This window comes from Macaca nemestrina, chromosome X, assembly GCF_043159975.1.
Source record: "Macaca nemestrina isolate mMacNem1 chromosome X, mMacNem.hap1, whole genome shotgun sequence".
NCBI classification, from domain to species: Eukaryota; Metazoa; Chordata; class Mammalia; order Primates; family Cercopithecidae; genus Macaca; species Macaca nemestrina.
In genome coordinates, this window is record NC_092145.1 from 1,482,604 (window position 1) to 1,506,211 (window position 23,608).

The 23,608-nt window shown below is 54.3% G+C and overlaps 2 protein-coding genes across 10 annotated transcripts in view; one reads left to right on the forward strand and one right to left on the reverse strand.

Moving 5' to 3' along the window:
* LOC139355300 (inhibitor of nuclear factor kappa B kinase regulatory subunit gamma) overlaps nt 1-5,317 on the reverse strand; it is a 33,992-nt gene extending 28,675 nt beyond the window's left edge. Inside the window, exon 1 of the mRNA XM_071088756.1 lies at nt 5,111-5,317. Within this exon, the coding sequence (XP_070944857.1) occupies nt 5,111-5,299 (189 nt within the window). The 5' untranslated portion in view covers nt 5,300-5,317. The remainder of the gene's footprint in view (nt 1-5,110) is intronic.
* LOC105467964 (glucose-6-phosphate dehydrogenase) lies at nt 1-23,464 on the forward strand. 9 transcript variants are annotated; one of them, XR_011618260.1, is made up of 14 exons: nt 330-551; nt 1,384-1,511; nt 11,790-11,827; nt 11,921-12,029; nt 12,589-12,806; nt 13,492-13,653; nt 13,831-13,956; nt 14,321-14,414; nt 14,862-15,048; nt 15,285-15,520; nt 15,625-15,701; nt 15,810-15,902; nt 21,406-23,060; nt 23,260-23,464. XR_011618260.1 is itself a non-coding variant. In XM_071088748.1 (13 exons), the coding sequence occupies exons 2-13, from the start codon at nt 1,392-1,394 to the stop codon at nt 16,088-16,090; spliced, it is 1,548 nt and encodes a 515-aa protein (XP_070944849.1). In that variant the 5' UTR covers nt 1-103; nt 1,384-1,391; the 3' UTR covers nt 16,091-16,683. The 9 variants fall into 9 exon arrangements, 8 of the variants coding, with proteins under 8 accessions (XP_070944849.1, XP_070944847.1, XP_070944846.1 ...); XM_071088748.1 differs by lacking the exons at nt 330-551; nt 21,406-23,060; nt 23,260-23,464 and adding exons at nt 1-103; nt 16,000-16,683 and having other exon boundaries at nt 13,495-13,653; XM_071088746.1 differs by lacking the exons at nt 330-551; nt 21,406-23,060; nt 23,260-23,464 and adding exons at nt 2-103; nt 16,000-16,683.
* Nucleotides 23,465-23,608: the final 144 nt, after the last annotated feature.

A 23,608-nucleotide genomic window follows, 5' to 3' on the forward strand; every position in this document is an offset into this window, starting at 1 on the left:
GGAACACGGGAAGCCGGCGAGAAGTGCGAGGTCGCGGTAAGGCCGCATCCCGCTCCGGAGAGAAGTCTGAGTCAGCCAGGCTCTGCAGGCCCGCGGAAGCTCGGTAATGATAAGCACACCGGCCACTTTGCAGGGCGTCACGGCCTACACGCCCCCTCGTCTCTCGGACGGCGGCGTCTAGCCTCGGGGCGCTCGGCCGCCCCGCCCTCTCCGGGGGAGGAGTCAAGAAGAGACTGCCCAATAGGGCCGGCTTGACCCGCGAACAGGCGAGGGTTCCCGGGGGAGCGGCGCGCCAGAAGGCCCCGCCCAGGAGCCGAGGGACAGCCCAGAGGAGGCGTGGCCACGCTGCCGGCGGAAGCGGAGCCCTCCGCGAGTGCGGGAGGCCGCCGAGGCAGGCGGGAAAACCGGACAGTAGGGGCGGGGCCTGGCCTGGGCGGCGATGGGGATGCGGGAGCACTACGCGGAGCTGCACCCGTGCCCGCCGGACATTGGGGATGCGGAGCAGCGGCAGCGGGTACGGCAAGCAGCCGGCGGGCCGGCCTCCAGCGCAGGTGCCCGAGGGGCGGGGCTGGCCTGGGATGCGCGCGCACCTGCCCTGTCGCCGCCCCGCCCGCACGAGGGATGGCGGTCGAGGCCCCGCCCCGCACGCCTCGCCTGAGGCGGGTCAGCTCAGCCCAGGCGCCCGCCCCCGCCCCCGCAGATTAAATGGGCCGGCGGGGCTCAGCCCCCGGAAACGGCCGTACACTTCGGGGCTGCGAGCGCGGAGGGCGGCGGCGACGAAGCGCAGGTAACCGGGCGGGCGGGCGCCGCGCAGCCGGAGGAGCGTACTGCCCGGCGCTGCGCCGCGCGGCGGTAAAACACACGCTGTTTGTTCGAGAGGGTCTTAATCCGTTTATACCCCGCACCTCCTCTCTCGAGCCCCTGAGACCCCGAGAGCGAAGGGGACTTGCCGGCCGGGGTCTCCCAGCTTGGCAAGGGGAGGGCTGGAGCTGAACTCCGGCATCTGCATCATGTCCCTTGGTCCAGGTCATTGTGGAGTTCCCGCTACAGTCGGGAATGAATGGTCCTGGGCGCATAATTCCGTGCCCCACAAGGATTTTACTTGGTTGTCCAGAATTTATGCTCTAGCCGGAATCCACCAATGCTTTGGGTAATTTTGTAATGTACACCCTGAATGAAGGTTGCCTGGGAGAGTGTGGCTGGAGCCCAGAGCCAGCAGTTTCTAACCCATCAAGCACTCCCCAATGCCCAGCCGTTCACAAGGAGTGGCTTGGGTGATCAGGTGTCGTCCCGGTGAGACCCCAGAGGAACTCTCAAGAAAAGGGCTAACTTCTCAATGCTCTCCTGTTCTTCTGCCTTGTTAACGAGTCTCTCTTCTACCAGACAGCGTCATGGCAGAGCAGGTGGCCCTGAGCCGGACCCAGGTGTGCGGGATCCTGCGGGAAGAGCTGTTCCAGGGCGATGCCTTCCATCAGTCGGATACACACATATTCATCATCATGGGTGCATCGGTGAGTCTCTCCCAGGCCCCAGTCTTAAAAGCCAGGAAGTGCCTGCTCCATGCCTCAGCTTTTCCAACTAATTGTTGCAGGACCACACAGGCTCTGCTAAGTTGAGCTCCTCCTCCCGCTCCTGCTAGTGTGCCAGGATCATCCCAGCTCTACCTGATGTGCATGTGCACTTGCAAGACATTTCTTTTTTTTTTTTGGAGACGGAGATTCGCTCTGGTCGCTCAGGATGGAGTGCAGTAGCCCAATACTGGCTCACTGCAACCTCGGCCTCCTGTATTCAAGCGATTCTCCTGCCTCAGCCCCCCGAACAGCTGAGATTACAAGCATGCACCACCACACCCGGCTAATTTTTGTATTGTTAGTAGAGACAGGGTGTCACCATGTTGGTCAGGCTGGTCTCAAACTCCTGACCTTAAGTGATCCGCCCGCCTCGGCCTCCAAAAGTGCTGGGATTACAGGTGTGAGCCGCTGCACCTGGCCACAGGACATTTCCGAACCCTGTGCCTAGCCTCTGAATGTAGCCCTTAGTCCTGGAGTTGCAGGCTCTTTAGGGACTGTCTAGATGGACTTCTTGGGGAAAACAGGGAATGCTATTCATTCTGTGGTTTATTTCAAACCTCTTCATGCCTTAACAAGTGAGTTCCAAAGGCAGGATCTGAGGCCTGATCTCTGCCTCTTCACTAACACTTCAAGTTCTGTCAATACAAACACTCAACCTTTCTTTAAACACTATCTCTTTGCCTCAGTTTCGAAAGCCTACCAAGAAGCTCTGCCTCACCCCACCTGGCCCCAATTGTCCAGCTTGTGGAACCGCCATTTTGCACTCATAGGAAAGACCAAAGAATAGTATAGCATGAGGATTTCCGTGGGAGGGGAAGGAGGGGTGGTCCTAGGACAACCATCACCCCAGACTAGAGCACCCTCCCCTGTGTCCCATGGGGCAGTGAGACTATGCAGGGGCTGGTGGAACAAGGGCTTCATCTCAAATTACACGTGGTCTCAGTTTTCACTTTTAACCCTGGATGCACTCAAGAATCTGTCTGCTCACTACTGTATGACCACCTTTGCCATTAACTTACCTTGTAACTTGAGAAGGAGCTCTGTCAAAACTAGTTAGCTCTGCCACATTGTGCGCCCCTCAGTGCTGGATGAGCTCAGTGGTTCTTTGTTCACATAGACAACGCGTTGTCACACTTTGCCAAACCTACTCCTTGACACCTTTGTACTTCTGATCAGAACTTAGAAAAGGAGAGCCAAAAAGGAATGAGGCAGCCGAGGGAGAAGGGCTCTGCCAGTGGGAGAGTAAGGAGGGGCCGTTGTCTTTTGACTCCCCGTAAGCCTGAGACCCGGGAGAGGTACCCAGGTGGAGCCCACAGTAGATTGGACTTGGCCTTATCCCCAGCCTCAGCCTGGTCCCCTCAGAAGAGCCATACCTGGCCGGGCGTGGTGGCTCACGCCTGCAATCCCAGCACTTTGGGAGGCCGAGGCAGGTGGATCACCTGAGGTCAGGAGTTTGAGACCAGCCTGGCCAACATGGCAAAACCCAGTCTCTACTAAAAATACAAAAATTGGCCAGGTGCGGTGGCTCACGTCTGTAATCCCAGCATTTTGGGAGGGCGAGGCAGGCGGATCACAAGGTCAAGAGATCGAGACCATCCTGGTCAAGATGGTGAAACCCCATCTCTACTAAAAATACAAAAATTAGCTGGGCGTGGTGGTACGTGCCTGTAGTCCCAGCTACTCAGTAGGCTGAGGCAGTAGAATCGCTTGAATCAGGGAGTCAGAGGTTGCAGTGAGCTGAGATCGTGCCACTGCACTCCAGCCTGGCTACAGGGCGAGACTCTATCTCAAAACAAAAAGAAAAAGGCTGGGCGCAGTGGCTCACGCCTGTAACCCCAGCACTTTGGGAGGCCAAGGCAGGTGGATCACGAGGTCAGGAGATGGAGACCATCCTGGCTAACACGGTGAAATCCCGTCTCTACTAAATATACAAAAAATTAGCCGGGCGTGGTGGCGGGCGCCTGTAGTCCCAACTATTCGGGAGGCTGAGGCAGGAGAATGGCGTGAACCCAGGGGGCAGAGCTTGCAGTGAGCAGAGATCGCACCACTGCGCTCCAGCCTGGGTAACAGAGTGTGACTCCGTCTCAAAAAAAAAAAAAAAAGAAAAATAACAAAAATTAGCTAGGTGTGGTGGCACCCATCTGTAATCCCAACTACTTGGGAGGCTGAGGCAGGAAAATCGCTTGAACCCGGGAGGTGGAGTTTACAGTGAGCCGAGATGGCGCCACTGCACTCCATCCTGGGCGACCGAGTGAGTGAGACTCCATCTCAAAAAAATAAATAAATAAAAAGAGCCATACCTTCATCGGCCACAAACCTTAACAGCTAGGACTCTGACTGTTAAGCCCTTAGTCCAAGAAGCAGACTGGAGGAGAAGGTAACTGAGGTTGCTTTCTCCTCCTTTCCCCGTCCCCACCCCATGCTGCCACAGGGACACTGCAACAGAGCAACTCAGACCGTAATGATGGCTTGTGACTCCAGGCCTTCAGCTCTTATTAGACACCTCATTGAGAGCATGCAAGCTTGCTGTGTGACTTGGAGCAAGTGTTTTCCTTTCCCTGAACCTCAGCATTTCGTATAGCAAATGACAGCTTTTGAAAAGAGTGCCCAGGGTCCTTAGGCTTTTCCAAGCTGATTGTGTCATTTCACTGCCTTCGCCTGTGGCCAGCTTGGGGTTGGGCAACTTTGTTTTGTTGAAATCAGTAGGGTTCCCCTTTGCTCTCTTCTGCTCTGAGAGTGACAACCTGAGGCTTTCAAAGCAGAAATAGGAAGTGCCAGCTCCAGCACTGTGGGTAGGGGACAAGGGGTCCTGTCTCTGAAGAGCCTCGTGGTTTGTTTCTTCCTCTTCCTGCTGGAGGGGGAGGTGGGAGGTGGTGTGCTCAGGCAGCACCTGGAACAGCTCCCGCTCCCAGGCTCCTTCTGCTCTTGATGCCTCACTCAATGTGGGAGGTAGGCAGGGTGGCACTTGAGGGCACACGATCCTAGAATGTGCTGCTCCAGGAAAGCAGCCCATTCTCCATTCATTCAGCAGACAGCGATTGCGTACTTCTGGGCCACAACAGCCAGTCCCTGCCCTCCTCATGGGACCTATGTGTTATTGTGGCCAGGAAACCATGGCAAGTAAGCAGACGAGCAAGAGCACAGGCTGGCGTGTGTTTCAGAAGATACACGTGGGCCGTGTGTCCCCAGCCCCCCAGAGCACATAGATCCCACGAGGAGGGCCTGGAGAGCACCCACACAGAAGGAAGAGCAAATGCCCGGAGCCCCAAGTTGGGAACAAGCTCAGCATGACCTAGAAACTGAAAGCAGGCAAGTGGCTGGCAGACCCACAGCCTGGGCAAGCGGGACACCCTGGGGCAGGCTGGACCCACGTGGCCTTCCTCTGTCCCTTCCTCCTCCCTGGCCAGCTTACCTCACACTTGCGCACACACCCAGCTTCCTTCCTGGGGGCCCTGATGGCACCTCAGAGTTACCAAGTGGGCCACTTCCCGCCTTCTCAGGACTCCCACCCCTACCAGAAAGAGAGCCGAGGTACTTACTGCCCCCTTCCAGAAAGCTCTGGCCTTGTAGACCAGTGTGCACCTGGAACAGCATCTTTCCCCACCTGATGGGACCTCGATGAGGCCGGAGAGCCTCACAGGGAGTGAGGGGAAGAGACTGGGACTGAGAGTCTGCAGGGTATTCACCTCTCTGGGCCTTAGTTTCCTCACCTGGATCACAAGGGCCATGGGCTTGGGCTTGATGGGCGTTCAGGACGCATCCCAATGATGAGCCTGTGTGAGGGATGACCCAGCGGCCCCCGCCCCCACTTTCCTCGGAACTTTTCTGGGCTGACTTCCCCATTGGTCTGAGAAGATTCTTGCTGTGTCATGATGATGTTGGCACTTCCCCAAAGCCCCGGTGACTCATGAGCCCCTGGGTATAGGAGGGAGGCCCTTTTTTTGGTTTTTCAGCTGAACTAACTCAGCAGCCCCCAGGTTCTCTGGACCCAGTGGCCAGGAACCAACTGGGCCCCTGCCAAGGCCCAGGGCTCCACCCAGGGAGTCTGGGCAGGTCCTTGAACCCAGTGACCCTTGGGGATGGGATGGCCCACCCTTGCTGGCCCTCCAGCAGGCATTGCACTCTACCATGAAACACTCATGCCAAGACAAGGGCTGCAGCGATTTGGGTTTATAAAACAGACAGGTCATGTCCCAGGTCCCTTTGCCCTGGCCTAGCCAGAGATCGGTAGCTGGAGATCTTCATCATGTCTTGCTTCTGCTAAGTCACCTTGTGTCCTTGGGCAGATCCCTCCCTTGCTGTGGTCCTCAGGAGAGAGGAGGGCATGGGGAAGAGGAGAAGCTCCCAGCTGCTTTTCACTAAGGACCCCTTGAATTGCCCCCACCCATGTGATGCGAGTAGACCCCTGACCAAGCTGTCAGGTTTCCCGATGTTTTTTCGTGTTTGTTCCTCCAGAAAATCCCACTAGAGCGTCGCAGCCAGCTGGGAGGGCAGGGCTACCCCTGAGCCCTCAGGAGAGCAGCTCAGTCCGGCTCAGCTTAGCTTAGCTTAGCTCCCCATAACCATGGGAGGGAGCGGCCTGCCTTCCCCCACCCCCGCTGTCCTCCGACTTACCTCACCTCGCCTCTCAGGTGACTTGGAGCCCAGCAGACAGTCGGTTGCAGGGGCTGAGCTGAAACAAGGTGAGCAGGTTCAATCTGCAGTTAATCCCAAAAGGAGCAGCAGAAACAAATAGCCTGGAGCGTGGGGCTGCTGTGACTCAGCACCTTTCTGCCACCAGCACCTTTCTGGAGTCTGTCCCGATGCCTCCCAATCTTCTGGAATTTGGTCATGAGCAAACATGACCTGCTTTGGGTGAGGCTTAGAGGTATTTGCAGGCTGTGGTTCTTACCGTTTATTTCAGGGTCCAGTTCCCAGCAAGCTGGTCCTTTCTGTGTGTGGGGCCAACCGTGAGTTGATGTGACATGGGCAGTGTTCCCCTCCCCAGCCCCGCTTATGGCAGGGTGCTGTGAGGAGCTGAGTGGAGGAGCTCCTACCCCAAGGTGAGGGGTCGTCTGTTGGACTTTGAAGGATGCAGCAGTGAGAGGTCCATGTGGCTGCAGTCCTGGCACTGAGCTCACCTGAGGAGGGTCGGAAGCGGAGCAGGGCCCCTGAAGAGCGCAAGCACACAAGGAACCCACACCATAGCAATTTCCCTCCTGGAAGCCCTCTGGTGGCTTCCTAACCGCCTGGCTCTGGGCGGGTGCATTTGTCCTGGTGGCTTGGCCCCCATTCTGTAACGGTTTGCAGAAATGGACCCATCCATGGTTGCAGTGCCTGATCGCTTTGAAGGGCATGTCTTCTTTTTTCATGAGATGGAGTCTTGCTGTCATCCAGGCTGGAGTTTGGTGGCGCGATCTGGGCTTACAGCAACCTCCGTCTCCCGGATTCAAGCAATGCTCTTGCCTCAGCCTCCCGAGTAGCTGGGATTCCAGGTGCCTGCCACTACGCCCGGCTAATTTTTGTTTGTTTGTTTGAGATGGAGTCTTGTTCTTTCACCAGGCTAGAGTGCAGTGGCGTGATCTTGGCTCACTGCAGTCTCCACCTCCGTGGTTCAAGCACTTCCCCTGCCTCAGCCTCCCGAGTACCTGGGACTACAGGCGCGCACCACCACACCTGGATAATTGTTTGTATTTTAGTAGAAATGGAGTTTCACCATGTTTGCCAGGCTGGTCTCGAACTCGTGACCTCAGGTGATCCACCCTCCTCTGCCTCCCAAAGTGCTGGGATTACAGACGTGAGCCACCACGCCCAGACTATTAGTTTTTACTGTGTTTTAATGAAATATATGTCATGGGCCGGGCATGGTGGCTCATGCCTGTAATCCCAACACTTTGGGCGGCCACAGCAGCTGGATCACAAGGTCAGGAGTTCGAGACCAGCCTGGCCAACATGGGGAAACCCCATCTCTAGTAAAAATGCAAAAATTAGCAGGGTATGGTGGCAGGTGCCTGGAGTCCCAGCTACTCAGGAGGCTGAGACAGGAGAATCACTTGAACCCAGGAGGTGGAGATTTCAGCGAGCCGAGATGGCACCACCGCACTCCAGCCTGGCCGGCAGAGTGAGACTCCATCTCAAAAAAAAAGAAAAGAAAATATATGTCATGAAGAACACGAATGGTGCAGATCTAGCTTGTTGATGACTTTTCACAAACTCAGCACAGCCACAGAAACTGCTCCTAGATCAAGAAACAGAATATGCTCTGCACCCAGGAAGCCCCCTCACCTGGGGCCCTCACAGTCACTGGCCCCCAAAGGGTGATTTCTGACCCACTGCCCACCCTCCGCTTCATTGTTGGTTTCTCGCCCTCTTTTGTTGGTGCGCAAATCTTAACTGTACAATTGGCTCTACACCCTCATCACAATAAAGGCCATTGTCATCTCCCCAGAAAGTTCCTGGGTACCCATTCCCAACCAGTCTGCCCCTGCTCCAGGCAACTGCTGATCTGATTTCTGTCACAATGGATTGGTTTTGCCTATTCCAGAACTCCATGTGAGGGAGCTCACAGAGGATTGCATCTCTGATGCTGTGATTTCCCAGTGTTGCTGAGTAGTATCCATTGTATGAATGCACAGTTTGCTGGGTCACGTGTTAATTCAAATGTTTGACATGTTTCCAGTTTGGGGCCGCTATGAACTAAGGCTGCTGTGACCATTCGTGTGCAGGTCTTTGTGTAGACTTGCGCTTTCGTTTCTCTTGGGTACTACCTAGAGTGGAACGGCCAGGTCACATGCTAGGTGTGTGTTTCACTTGATCAGAGGCTTGCAGACTGTCGGGGAGCACCCGCACCACCTCACAGTTCAACCTTAGCTGTTTTCATTTTCTTGCCTTACTGCACTTTTCTTGTTCCTGATTGCTTAAAGGAATTATTAATATTTCAACATTTCCCATAAGTGTGATGCCTGTAGTATTTGTAAGGATGATGGTTTTGGGCGTTTTTATTGTTTGTTTTTTTGTTTGTTTGTTTGTTTTTTGAGACGAAGTCTAGCTTTGTTGCCCAGGCTACAGTGGTGCGATGTTGGCTCACTCCAACCTCTGCGTCCTGGGTTCAAGCGATTCTCCTGCCTCAGCCTCCTGAATAGCTGGGATTACAGGCGTACATCACCACGCCCAGCTAAGTTTTGTATGTTTAGTAGAAATGGGGTTCCACCACGTTGGTCAGGCTGATCTCAAACTCCTGACCTCAAGCAGTGCCCTGCCTTGGCCTCCCAAAGTGCTGCGATTACAGGCGTGAGCCACCGCACCCAGCCATAATCGTATTTTATAGATGCCCTTTATCAAGTTAATGAAGTTCCCTTGTATTCCTCCTCTGATAAGAGTTTTATCATGAATAGGTAATTTCTGAAACACTTTATCTACATTTGTTGGGTTAAGCAAGATTGCTAGATTTAAACAATCAAAATAGCAGTAGGCAGAGAGTTCTTAGAGGTTTTTTTTTTAATCTCCTAATACAGTGAATTTCAATGATTGATTTTTTTCCTATGTTAATATCAAACAAACTTTTTATTTACAGAATAAACCCAACTTGGTTGTGATGTGTTACCATTTTTAACATTGCAGGATTTGGTTTGCTGATGTTTTCTTTCTTTTTTTTTAAAGAGACAAGGTTAGTGGGGCACAGTGGCTCATGCCTGTACTCCCAACACTTTGGGAGGCTGAGGCGGACAGATCACTTGAGCCCAAGAGTTCAAGACCAGCCTGGGCAACATGGGGAAACCCTGTCTCTACAAAAAATACAAAAAATTACCTGGGTGTTTTGGCATGTACCTTTCAGTCCCAGCTACTCTAGAGGCTGAGTTGGGAGGACTGCTTGAGCCCAGGAGGCAGAGGTTGCAGTGAACTGAGATTGTGCCACTGCACTCCAGCCTAGATGACAGAGTAAGACCATGTCTTAAAAAAAAAGGGGGAGTCAAAAAAGAAAAACTCCTGGGTTCAAGCAATCCTCCCACCTTGGTATCCCAAAGTGCTGGGGTGTGTGAGCTGTGCCCAGCCTGCTGATATTTCATGTGGGATTTCTGCATCTGCGTGTGTGTGTGAATGAGGCGTGTGAGTTTTCCCATGTGCCTTTCTCATCAGGTTTCCATAACAAAGCTCTGTAGGCCCCATAAGGTGGCTTGGGAAGTGTTCCCCTTTCTTCCTTCTGCAGGAAGAGTTTGCTTCAGGCTGGAATTCTCTTGTGCTTGCATTTTGGTAGAACCCACTGGCAACACTCTATGCGAGGGGGTGGTTTATGTAGGAAGATTTGTGGCCATTGTCCCCTCTCAGGTCCATTGCTCTGTTTTTTAAGTTTGTTTGAGATGGAGTTTCGTTCTTGTAGCCTAGGCTGGAGTGCAATGGCTTGATCTTGTCTCACCGCAACCTCCATCTCCCAGGTTCAAGCAATTCTCCTGCCTCAGCCTCCTGGGTAGCTGGGATTACAGGCATGGGCCACCATGCCCAGCCAATTTTGTATTTTTAGTAGAGACAGGGTTTCTCCATGTTAGTCAGGCTGGTCTCGAACTCCTGACCCCAAGTGATCCGTCCGCCTCGGCCTTCCAAAGTGCTGGGACTATAGGCGTGAGCCACCGTGCCTGGCTGTTTGGTTGTTTTCTTGTTTTTTGTTTTTTGTTTTTCGAGACAGAGTTTCACTCTTGTTGCCCAGGCTGAGGTGCAGTAGTGCAATCTTGGCTCACTGCAACCTCCACCTCCCGGGTTCAAGTGATTCTTCTACCTCAGCCTCCCGAGTAGCTGGGATTACAGGCATACGCCACCTTGCCCAGCTAATTTTTGTATTTTTAGTAGAGATGGGGTTTCATCATGTTGGCCAGGATGGTCTCAATCTCTTGACCTCATGATCCACCCGCCTTGGCCTCCTAAAGTGCTGGGATTACAGGTATGAGCCACCGCGCCCAGCCTGTTTCTTTTTTTATGGAATCTCGCTCTTTTGCCCAGGCTGGAGTGCAGTGGTGTAATCTCGGCTCACTGCACCCTCCACCTCTGGGTTTCAAGCAATTCTCCTGCCTCAGCCTCTCAAGTAGCTGGGATTACAGGCTTTATTTATTACAGGGATTATTAGCCACCACACCTGGCTGATTTTTCTGTTTTAGTAGAGACGGGGTTTTGCCAGTTGGCCAGGCTGATCTCAAACTCCTGACCTCAGGTGATCCGCCTTGGCCTCCCAAAGTGCTGGATTATAGGCGTGAGCCACTGTGCCCAGCCCCATTGGTCTGTTTTAGTAGGTTGGATTTTTCTAGAAATTTGTCCATCTCATCTAGGTTGTCAGACAAGGAATAAAATTCATAAAACCCTCTCTTGTTTCCTGTCTGGGGTTTTGTCTTATTGTACCAGTTGTTTATGCCCTTTTAAAAAAGCAGCCATGCCAGACGGTTGTCTGTTTCTATTAGTCTTTTTCAAACACCAACTTGCGGCTTCGTTCATCTTTTCTTTGGGTTAGCTTTTCATTTTATTAATTTTACTTGTCATTATTTCCTTCCTTGTAATTTGGCTTGCAATTCTATGCTGTTTCTCACCTTTTTTTTTTTAATTTTTGGAGATGGAGTCCCACTGTTGTCACCCAGGCTGAAGTGCACTGGCACAATCTCAGCTTACTGCAGCCTCCGCCTCCCGGTTCAAGTGATTCTCCTGCCTCAGCCTCCTGAGTAACTGGGATTGCAGGTGCTCACCACCACACCTGGCTAATTTTTGTATTTTTAATAGAGATGGGGTTTTGCCACATTGGCTGATCTTGAACTCCTGACTTCAGGTGATCTACCCACCTCGGCCTCCCAAACTGCTGGGATTATTTGTGTGAGCCACTGCGCCTGGCCCTTTTTCTCACTTCTTAAGTGAAATGCTTAGCTCCTTATTTTTGAGCCACTCTTTTTTGCTAATGTAAGCATTCGAGGTCACATCTCACAAATTTGGCTACATGATACTTCTGTCGTCCCTTAGTTCTACTGAATTGAATTTTCAGGCTTTCTTCTGGAACACAGGAGATGCGTTTATGCCTTCTGGGTCAGGGGTGGAGAGCTGGCACAGGCTTGAATCTCGGGGCTCTTCTGTCTGTATATCAGGCAAGACAGATATGCTTATGGCCCAGTAGTGATCCTGAGTAGTGCCCAGATCACCAAGGGTGGAGGATGATGTATGTAGGTTGTGTCCCCAGCCACTTCTAACCACACACCTATTCCTCTGCCACAGGGTGACCTGGCCAAAAAGAAGATCTACCCCACCGTCTGGTAAGTGTGTTCCCCCACTGCCCTTGTGACCTCCCGCCAGGGACAGGCCTGGTCCTGCCCTGCCCGCACTGGTTACGGCTGTTCTGCCCTCAGGTGGCTGTTCCGGGATGGCCTTCTGCCCGAAAACACCTTCATCGTGGGCTACGCCCGCTCCCGCCTCACAGTGGCTGACATCCGCAAACAGAGTGAGCCCTTCTTCAAGGTGAGTGGCCTCAGGGCCTCCCCCGGCCTGGTTCTGCCCTCTCTGCCAGCCCCCAGCATGGCCAGCTTCAGGTGGCCACCAGGGTACCTCCCCCCATCCCATCCCGGGATGCTCTCCTCGCCTCCTGCCCCGCCCCCCCCCGCTCTTGTACTTCCTTGAGACCCCCATTACCAGCTCCATGACCAGGACTCACGGGTCCTATCCTGTTGTGCTCTGCTGCGTTTTCTCTGCCAATCACAGTTAGGTGTCATGATTTTGGAGAGAGAGCTTTCTCCAGTGTATTTCTCCCAGGTCAAAATGTCCTGAAATCTGGCCTGTGTCCTAAGGCACAAGGGTCCCAGCCTGGGACAGTGTCTGTGCTGCCTCCTTTGGCCTCCCTCTCTCTGGATGTGCAGAGCTGCTGAGATGGGGCTGAACCCAGTGTGGGATGGGGACACTGACTTCTGAGGGCACCCTCCCTGGGCCTCCAGGGAAGACCCTCCACTTCCCTGGGACAACACACACGAACTCCAAGACAGGGGTTGACATCTGTCTCTGTCTGTCCGTCCGTGTCTCCCAGGCCACCCCAGAGGAGAAGCTCAAGCTGGAGGACTTCTTTGCCCGCAACTCCTATGTGGCTGGCCAGTACGATGAGGCAGCCTCCTACCAGCGCCTCAACAGCCACATGAATGCCCTCCACCTGGGGTCACAGGCCAACCGCCTCTTCTACCTGGCGTTGCCCCCCACCGTCTACGAGGCTGTCACCAAGAACATTCACGAGTCCTGCATGAGCCAGATGTAAGGCTTGTCCTTGCCGTCCCTTTCTGCCTCCCAGGCTGGCCCAGGCAGTGCTCCCCACCGCGATTGTGTCAGGGGCCGCGGATCTAGGCAGCCTGTCTGTCCCCTGCAGCATCCATGGTGCCGGGGCCATCCCCACTGGGACCACAAGGTGGCAGCATCGCTCCACGAAACGCTCACCACCTGCCTGCTCTGCTTCCCCAAAGGCCCGGCCAGGCCGCAGGGTGGCAGCCTCGCTCCGCGAGTGCAGCATGGCCCACGCTGGGTGGTTTCCCAACCCAGGCAGAGGCTCTTGTTTTCTGGCTGGCTTTGAATGCAGGGGTAGTAAAACAAGGGTCCTCTTCTCATTTTCAAACCAATGAGGAAGCCATGCCTTGGACGCCTCCTCCTTCTGCTCCCCTATGGGCCTTCAGGCTACTCCGACCCACTGGGGACCCAGCATGAGGCAGGAGGGGAACGGGCCCCCAGCAGCATGCCAGCAACACCACCCTGGCACCCAGGGTAGGAAGGCTTCCCAGAAGGTGTTGAGCCAGAGGGTCACCTGGGAACACAAGGCAGGGGAGGTGGCCATGGAGGCGAGGAGTTTCTGACCCCTACTCCCCTGGGAGGGCACCTGAATGATGCAGCTCTGACCCTCACTCCCTGAAGAGGGGTTCAAGGGGGTAACACAGCTCCGGGCTCCCAGCAGAGGCTGGAACCGCATCATTGTGGAGAAGCCCTTCGGGAGGGACCTGCAGAGCTCCGACAGGCTGTCCAACCACATCTCCTCCCTGTTCCGCGAGGACCAGATCTACCGCATCGACCACTACCTGGGCAAGGAGATGGTGCAAAACCTCATGGTGCTGAGGTGGGGCCAAGCCCTGGCTGGGGGACCAGGGTGGGGGTGGTGCTCAGGGGCCTCACCTGGCCCACTGCCTCCCCGAGGACGTATTCCTCCAGAACTTGGACAAGGGTGACCCCTCACATGTGGCCCTTGCACCACAGAGGACCAAGGGCGGTTCCTCCACCTTGCCCCTCCCCGCAGATTTGCCAACAGGATCTTCGGCCCCATCTGGAACCGGGACAACATCGCCTGCGTGATCCTCACCTTCAAGGAGCCCTTTGGCACTGAGGGTCGTGGGGGCTATTTCGATGAATTTGGGATCATCCGGTGAGAGCTCTTCCCCTTTCCTGGGAGGCTGGCACAGGGTGGCAGAGCCAGTAACCCTGCAGGGCTGCCCTTCCCTGTCTTGGGGAGCTTCTCCTCACCATGCAGTTCAAAACCTGAGTGTCTGAGCTGTCAGACGGGGCTGGAAAGGGCTGGACCCCAACTCAGCCAAGCACCCCAGGGTTTCATGATTCAGTGACAGCATCACCATGTCCTTCCTTGATTTAAGGGGACCTGGAAGACAAGGGGGGCCAGGAAGTGAGTCTTGCAGCTTGTCACTAGGAAGCCTTGTTTGGGGCCCCCACGCCCTTGAACCAGGTGAACAGGGCCGGGAGCTAAGGCGAGCCCCGGCCTCTTCTGTCCCCAGGGACGTGATGCAGAACCACCTCCTGCAGATGCTGTGTCTGGTGGCCATGGAGAAGCCCGCCTCCACCAACTCGGATGACGTCCGTGATGAGAAGGTGGGGGGTGTACCCCAGTCCCCAGGACCACGCCCCGTCACGGGCCCATCTGTGACGAGGCACTGAGCAGGGGTGTGCATGTAGAGCAAGTGTCCTCAACCCCGGAGAAGTCACCAGCTCTGAGCACAGCTTGGCCTCCCAGAGGTGACCTGGACTGGCAGTCACGAAGCCCAGGTTGTCATGTCCCAGGTCTGACAGTCACTGTGTGACTAGGGAAGGCCGTTGCCTCTCTGGGCCTCAACTTGTCCATCAGAATAGACTTGAGATGGACCAGGGTGGTCCTGGAGGGCCCTCAGGGAGGGGCCCTGAGCTGGGCCTCTGGCAAGGTGAGCAGAGCCAAGCAGGGGCCGCCTTCTGCCCTGAGGGCTGCGCATCTGTGGCCAGAGTCATCCCTGCACCCCAGCTCAACACCCAAGGGGCCCATTCTCTCCCCTGGCTTTCTCCCAGGTCAAGGTGTTGAAATGTATCTCAGAGGTGCAGGCCAACAATGTGGTCCTGGGCCAGTACGTGGGGAACCCCGATGGAGAGGGCGAGGCCACCAAAGGGTACCTGGACGACCCCACGGTGCCCCACGGGTCCACTACCGCCACTTTTGCAGCCGTCGTCCTCTATGTGGAGAATGAAAGGTGGGATGGTAGGTGACGCCTTCAAGGCCCAGCAAGGCGGAACTGGGCATGCCCTCGGGAGACACCCCTCGCTGGGGTCAGACCTGCTTGCTGCTGGGCAGGGGAGCCAGCCGTGCGGGACACGGGACCCTGCTACAGTTGCTTTCACGTTTGCCTGTGTGGGCACTGGAGCTCCCACTGAGACACTCACGCCCTGGTCCACACCCCGAGAGCTGGTGCTGAGGCTGCCCTTTCTGCCACGCAGGAGTGCCCTTCATCCTGCGCTGTGGCAAGGCCCTGAACGAGCGCAAGGCTGAGGTGAGGCTGCAGTTCCATGATGTGGCCGGTGACATCTTCCACCAGCAGTGCAAACGCAACGAGCTGGTGATCCGCGTGCAGCCCAATGAGGCTGTGTACACCAAGATGATGACCAAGAAGCCAGGCATGTTTTTCAACCCCGAGGAGTCGGAGCTGGACCTGACCTACGGCAACAGATACAAGGTGCCCCACAGAGAAGGAGCAGCATGGAGGGTGGGGGGCCTGGACCCGGGGGACTCAGCATGGTGGCAGGCAGTGACATGAGTGAGACACCCTCACCCTCACAGAACGTGAAGCTCCCTGACGCCTACGAGCGCCTCATCCTGGACGTCTTCTGCGGGAGCCAGATGCACTTCGTGCGCAGGTGAGGCCCAGCTGCTGGCCCCTGTGTGCCTGTGGGGAATGGGGTGGCCTTTGCCCGCCCTCCTTCCCTGTGTGCCAGCCTCCCAAGCCCCATACCATGTACCCTCAGCGACGAGCTCCGGGAGGCCTGGCGTATTTTCACTCCACTGCTACACCAGATCGAGCTGGAGAAGCCCAAGCCCATCCCCTACCTTTATGGCAGGTGAGGAAAGGGTAGGGTCTGGGGGCAGAGCCCAGCAGGCAGGGGCGGGTTGAGGGCGGAGCTGCCTCATGCCTCTCCTCCACCCGTCACTCTCTAGCCGAGGCCCCATGGAGGCAGATGAGCTGATGAAGAGAGTGGGTTTCCAGTATGAGGGCACCTACAAGTGGGTGAACCCCCACAAGCTCTGAGCCCTGGGCACCCACCTCCACCCTCGCCATGGCCACCCTCCTTCCCGCCGCCCAACCCTGAGTCGGGAGGACTCTGGGACCATTGGCCTCAGCTGCACATTCCTGGCCCTGGGCTCCGGCCACCCTGGCCCGCCCCTCACTGCTGCCACTACCCAAGCCCAGCTACATTCCTCAGCTGCCAAGCACTCGAGACCATCCTGGCCCCTCCAGACCCTGCCTGAGCCCAGGAGCTGAGCCACCTCCTGCGCTCACTCCAGCCCAACAGAAGGAAGGAGGAGGGTGCCCATTCGTCTGTCCCAGAGCTTCTCGGTCACTGGGGCTCACTCCTGAGTGGGGCCTGGGGCAGGAGGGAGGGACGAGGGGGAGGAAAGGGGCGAGCGCCCACGTGAGAGAACCTGCCAGCTTCAGTGCCACTTGACATTCCTCGTCACCAGCAACATCTTGAGCCCCTGGATGTCCCCTGTCCCACCAACTCTGCACTCCGTGGCCACCCTGTGCCACCCATAGGCAGCCTCCCTGTTACAAGAAAAGCAGAAGCAGCAGCTGGGACTCCTCCCAACCTCAATCCCCTGCCATTAAATCCGCAAACAGCCCCTCCTGTCCCCTTGTCATTTGCTTCCCTGAGGACCCATTTCCTCGTCCCACTCCCTGAGTCACCCGGGTGCTTCCTCTGTGGCCTCCCCACCTTGGGCTCCTCACCTCTCGTTCTGACCCCATGTCCAGCCGTGACCATGCCTGGTGTCGGAGACACTTCTTGAGTTCCCCTCCACTCCACGCATATTGTCATTGTGAGACCGGCTTGAGGTGCAAGGACGTGGGATCACCTTCCATTCTTACTGTCCATGTCCCTGCCCCACCCAAGATGGTTTTCGGCAACACTGCCAGTCCACAGATCCCAGAAGTATTTAGGAAGGAGAGAGGGTGGGTTTTGTAACTGATATCAGAGGCCAAGGGGGATGGGATGGTCCACAGTGATACACAGCTACGGCCCGGCCGCCCCTTCCAGGCAGAAGGGCCCGAGTTTGGGGGCTGCCAAGGCACGTAACCAAGTGCCACACACCGGGCAGCTCTCAGCATAGGCTGATTTTCCCAGTTCTGGAGGCCAGAGTCCATGTTCCAGCACTCTCGTCAGAGGCCCAAGGGGAGGGTCCTTCCTGCCCTCTCCAGCTCCTGGGGAACCAGGCATCTTGGGCTGGTGGTCACCTCACTCCACTCACTCTGCCTGTCTTCTCATGGTCTCACCGTGATACGGCTTCTCCTCTTCTGTGTCCTCGTAAGGACACCACTCCAGTATGACCTGCTTCTAACTCAAGTAATGATATCTGCAGACCACCTATTTCCAAATAAGGTCACATCGGGAACTCCCAGGAGACATGCATTTGGGGGCCGCTGTTCAGCCCCTACACTGCTCCCCACACGGGCAGCAGCCCCTGGGTGTCTCAGTGCAGCATGTGTCGTGCCAGGGAGATGGCAAGACCAGACACTATGGTGCAAGACCTGTACTCGTGGCCTCGGTTCTAGGAGGTGAGGCCAGCAGGGAACAAAATGACCAGGTGGTGCTGGCCTTTGTCCTTTGCGGAGAGCAAACCAGTGGCCTGGAAGTGGCCAGGCAGGAGTGTTCTACCTGCAGCACGGGTGAGAACGCACACCCTGGGCCCTGCAGGTAGCAGGGCCCGATGTCCTAGGATGAAGGAGGCCTCTAGTGAGACCTTTGGCAACAGGGACACACACGCTGCATCCCGGTGTTCAATTCCTGCTCTTCCTGTCCCCTGCATGGGGAGTGGCACCTCTGAGTTTTCAGAGGGAGGAAGTATACGAAGTTCACCTGGACCCTAGATAGGTAAAGGAGCTTGATGGGGGCCAAGGCCAGGTCATGGGCTCTTATGGGCTCTGTGTGCATAAGATTGGAGGCCAAGCTTCCGCCACGGGGCAGTGGTTTTAGTCCTCTGTCCTGGTTCCTGTGGCTTCCAGAAGGGGCTGTGGCAAGGCTGAAAGCTGGGTTGGGCTGGGGACTGATGGGGTGTGGCAAGGCTAAGCAGGTTAGATTCCAGGACAGGGCACGACACCCAAGTAAGACTGGGTGCAGCAGCTCACGCCTGTAATCCCAGCACTTTGGGAAGCCAAGGTGGGCAGATCACTTGAGGCCAGGAGTTCAAGACCAGCCTGGCCAACATGACAAAAATATGTCCCTACAAAAAAAGATACAAAAATTTGCCGGATGTGGTGGCAGGCACCTGTGGTCCCAGCTACTTGGGAGGCTGAGGCAGGAGAATCATTTGAACCTGGGAGGTGGAGGACAACAGGCAACTAACTGTCCTGTCAGCTCTGAGCACCTACTTGGGTGGAGGCAGGAGGTCCCAGGTGAGGGCAGTGCTGGGGCCACAATGGGAGAGAAATGAGAGATCAGGCCAGGGCATTCCACTGTTGCCTCAGTTGCGGGTGCCTACACTGAGACAGGGACATAAGCCCCAGAAAACACACTACAGGAGCTGTACCCTGAGCAAGAAGGCAGTCCTCCCCAGCCCCCTGGAGCTCACAGGAGCACTGAGGCCCTTGCCTGTGAGCCCAGATCCACCCTGGTCCATTCCACAGGGTGACTCACTCAGCCTGCCCGACCCCTGTTGACCAGTTCAAGGCTGGAGCCTTGTTTTCACCCCTTCTCTGTCTGCAATGCCAAAGAATTCAGTTACAATTTGTTTTTTTGTTGTTGTTGGAGACTGGATCTCACTCTGTTGCCCAGGTTGGAGTGCAGTGGCTCAATCACAACTCACTGTAGCCTCCGCCTCCCAGGCTCAGGCATCCACCTACCTCAGCTTCCTGAGTAGCTGGGTCTATGGGCGTGAGCCACCACGCCTGGCCCGCAATGTCCTTTTTTTCTGAGATGGAGTCTTGCTGTCACCCAGTCTGGTGTATACTGGTGTGATCTTGCCTCACTGCAACATCCACCTTCTGGGTTCAAGTGATTCTCCTGCCTCAGTCTCCCAAATAGCTGAGGCTAAAGGTGTATGCCACCACGCCCGGCTAATTTTTGTATTTTTAGTAGAGACAGGGTTTCATCGTGTTGGGCAGGCTGGTCTCGAACTCCTGACCTTAGGTGATCCACCCGCCTCAGCCTCCCAAGCTGCTGGGATTACAGGTATGAGCCACTGCGCCCGGTCTGGCAATTTACCAGGTTTTTTGTTTGTTTTTGTGTGGGTTTTTTTGTTTGTTTGTTTGTTTGTTTTTGAGACAGAGTGTGGCTCTGGCACCCAGGCTGGAGTGCGGTAGCACGATCTCGGCTCACTGCAACCTCTACCTCCCGGGTTCAAGCGATTCTCCTGTCTCAGCCTCCTGAGTAGCTGAGATTACAAGTGCGCACTACCATGCCCAGCTAATTTTTACTTTTAGGAGAGACGGGGTTTCCCCATGCTGGCCAGGCCGATCTTGAACTCCTTACCGCGTGATCCATCTGCTTCAGCCTCCAAAAGTGCTGGGATTACAGGCGTGGGCCACCGTGCCTGGCTGCAATTTAGTCTTTTTTTTTTTTTTTTTTTTTAGATGGAGTCTTGCTCTGTCACCAGGCTGGAGTGCAGTGGCACAATCTCACCTCACTGCAACCTCCACCACCTGGGGTCAAGCGATTCTCCTGCCTCAGCCTCCCGAGTAGCTGGGACTACAGGTGTGCGCCACCACACACAGCTAATTTTTGTATTTTTAGTAGAGACAGGGTTTCACCATGTTGGCCAGGATGGTCTCGATCTCTTGACCCCATGATCCACCCGCCTCGGCCTCCCAAAGTGCTGGGATTACAGGCGTGAGCCACTGCACCCAGTCAACAATTTACTCTTAAGTGCACTCTACCTCGTGGGTCTTCAGAGGCCCTGGATTGGTGTCTCATCTCTCAAGGTTTCACCCCACGTGGGAGTGGGCAGGAACTGGAAAGAGCCCCCCTGCCAGACCTCTGACACTCGCAGTGTACTCAGAGCTTCACCTCCCAGCCCAGACCTGCAAATTAAGCCAGAGGAGAATTTCAAACCTAGCCTGACCCCTTCACACTGAGTCCCAGGTGCCACAGCAGCACAGACCCAAATGCCTTAGCTCCTCTGCTGCCAGTGTCTGACATCACATCAATTTGCGTCCAGCAACCACTGAAACCAGCAATGTGAGAAGCCCAGAGAGTACTTAAAACTCTCTCCAGCTCCTCTCCCTCCTTCCATCCGAGCCTGGCCCACTGCTCGGTGGCTGAGCCAGAAAGGGATGGGAGTGGAGAAGGGGTCTTCAGGCTGAGCTGCGTGGCGGCGACTGTTGCATTGTCTGCTCTGAGGAGCAGAAAAGGAGAGGGAGAGGCACAAATGGGGCGGGGCTGACTTGGGGCCTTTATTTTCTAGGCTCACCACTGCCCTCTCCCTGTGAGAAGCAGCCGGAAGGGATTGTCCTTCCTGTGCTGCAGGAAGAGAAGCTGAGAAACTCAGCTATGAGACCTGACCAGACCATCCCAGGACCACACCCAGACATACAGGCCAAAGCTGGGGTCCCTGAGAAGGCCTCTTGCTTCCTAGAGCTTCACTGCTTTCCCCTGCTAGAACACTTGAGGAAGCTTTGAGGGAACAAGAAGCAGACTGAATTCTGGCTTTCAGTAAGGACAGTTAGACTCTATGGCTGTCTCACAGTGTCTCACTCCTGTAATCCCAGCACTTTGGGCATGTTGCTTGAGCCCAAGAGTTCGAGACCAGCAGGGCAACATGGTGAAACCCTGTCTCTAAATAATACAAAAATTAGCCAGGCATGTTGGCACACACCTATAGTCCTAGCTATGTAGGAGACTGAGGTGGGAGGATCACTTGAGCCATGATCACACCATTGCACTCCAGCCTGGACCACACAGCAAGACCCCATCTCAAATTACATATGTATTATATATATAATTTGATATATAATATATATGATGTATACATAAATATAAAATATATAATGTATATATAAATATGTATATGCACACATATGTATTTGTAAGGCCAAAATTTTCAGAGAAAACTAGGACCCCCATTATATAAATTAACCCCCAAGTTGCCTTTGCCCACCCAGGAACTTTTCCTTGACAGCCTTATAAAGCGAAGTGGACAGAAATCAAATCTTGAGGCCCCCAACTTGCTTCCCCATCATACTGAGAGTAAACCCAGAATTGCAACTGAGCCAGGGTTCAAATTCCCCCGGGTTGACCATGGAATCTTAAGCCTTTCACTTGGCTTAAGGTATCCTGAATGGGCAGTTCCCCAACGCCCAGTCTGGCAGAACCCAATGCTAACCCTCTCAGGAGAGACTCCTTCCTCATACAGGTACTTTTTAAAGCATGAGAGCAAGCACATCATCAGAGATAACTGGGCGCACCAAGAAACAACATTGCAAGAGAAACAATGAGCAATAGCGACAGATCATGCAGTCTTCCGGCGCTGGAATTGTTAGCCAGACATCATAAAATAACCGTACTTACCAAATTTAACGAAATAAGAAGTCATGGTGGGACAGCTGCAAAGAACAGGAAACTGTATAAAGTGATGTTGCCAACTTACTCTATCTGGTAAACCCAATAGAGTATCTGAAAATTACAAATAGAAGCATCTAGGCTGGCTGCAAGGCTCATGCCTGTAATCCCAGCACTTTGGGAGGGATCAAGCAGAGGGATTGCTTGAGCCCAGGGGTTCAAGGCCAGCCAGGGCAACAAAAAATACAAAAACTAGCCGGGTGTGGTGGCAAGTGCCTGTAGTCCCATCTACTCAGGAGGCTGAGATGGGAGGATCACTTGAGGCCAGGAGGCGGAGGTTGCAGTGAGCCAAGATCAAGCCACTGTGCTCCAGCCTGGGCGACATAGTGAGACCCTGTCTCAAAAAAAGGTAAAATATGAGCTTGTAAGTTTAAAAGTAGATGGACTGGTTTAGTGGCAAATTACGGAACATGAAAGAGAGAATGCGGGAACCAAAAACTGGCTCAGAAGAAAGTATTCAGAATACAACCCAGAAAGACAAGTTCAGGGAAGACACTGAAGACAGAGGAAGAAGCCGCAAGGAGAATGAGAAGGTGTTCCGTGCATTTAACTGATTTCACAGAAACAGAAAAGAGCAAGTGAGGCAGAAGCAAAACTTGAAGATATAATGGTTGCTGACTGGGCATGATGGTTGCTGGCCGGGCGTGGTGGCTAACACCTGTGATCTCAGCACTTTGGGAGGCCAAGGTGGCCAGATCACCTGAGGTCAGGAGTTCCAGACCAGCCTAGACAACATGGTGAAACCCCATCTCTAATAAAAATACAAATATTAGCCAGGCGTGGTGGCACTTGCCTGTAATCCCAGCTGCGTGGGAGGCTGAGGCAGAATCATTTGAACCCGGGAGGCAGAGGTTGCAGTAAGCTTAGATTGTGCCACTGCACTCCAGCCTGGGCAAAAGAGCAAGACTCTGTCTCAAAAAAAAAAAAAAAAAAAAAAAAGAGCATGATGGTGAAGTGCAAACAAAAGCAGAGAATTTGCCACCAACATTTTCTCACCAAAAACTGTGTGCCTCAAGCAGAAGAAACCCAGTACTAGATGGAACAATTTGAGATGCAAGAAGGAATAATGAGCTAAAGAGGTCAATGTGCAGCTCACCTAAGTAGACATTGTCTGTTTGTAAATACGGTTTTATGGAAACCCAACCACACCCATTTGCTTACATACTGTCTGTAGTGGCAGAGTTCAGTGGAGTCTTCCCTTGGTATCCACAGGGATTGGTTCCAGGACACCTGGGGTACCAAAATCCATAGATGCTCAAGTGCCTCATATAAAATGGCACAGCATATGATCTACGCACATCCTCCTGTATACTTTTTTTTTTTTTTTGAGACAGAGTCTTGTCTGTCACCCAGGCTGGAGTGCAGTGACAGACTCGGCTCACTGCAACCTTCGTCTCCCAGATTCAAGCGATTATCCTGCCTCAGCCTCCTGAGTCACTGGGATTACAGGTATATGCCACCATGCCCAGCTAATTTTTCTATTTTTAGTAGAGATGGCGTTTCACCATATTGGCCAGTCTGGTCTCGATCTCCTGACCTCATGATCTGCCCGCCTTGGCCTCTGAAAGTGCTGGGATTACAGGCGTGAGCCACCATGCCCGGCCGCTCCCATATACTTTTTAAATTTCTATTTTTTTTTTTTTAATAGAGATGGGATCTTGCCATGTTGCCAAGGCTGGTCTTGAACTCCTGGGCGGAAGCAATCCTCCTGCCTTGGCCTCCCAAAGTGCAGAATTACAGGTGTGAGCCACCACACCCAACCCTCCCATATACTTGAAATAATCGAATCATTTCTAGATAACTTATAGTACCTAATACAAAATAAATACTACGTAAATAGTTGTTTCACTGTATTGCTGCTTGGTGTTTTGTTTTGTTTTGTTTTGTTTTTTGTTTTCTGAGACAGTCCAACTCTGTAGCCCAGGCTGGAGTACAGTGGCCCCAATCTCAGCTCACTGCAACCTTCACCTCACTGGTTCAAGCGATTATTGTGCCTC

Excerpts from the sequence above, each read along its gene's own strand:
- LOC105467964 (XM_071088741.1), top strand. The coding sequence starts at position 440 with ATGGGGATGCGGGAGCACTACGCGGAGCTGCACCCGTGCCCGCCGGAC. Across the intron at positions 552-1,383 it reads CGGGCCGGCCTCCAGCGCAG|ACAGCGTCATGGCAGAGCAG; the intron begins GTGCCCGAGGGG and ends CTCTTCTACCAG. Across the intron at positions 14,415-14,861 it reads ATGACGTCCGTGATGAGAAG|GTCAAGGTGTTGAAATGTAT; the intron begins GTGGGGGGTGTA and ends GCTTTCTCCCAG.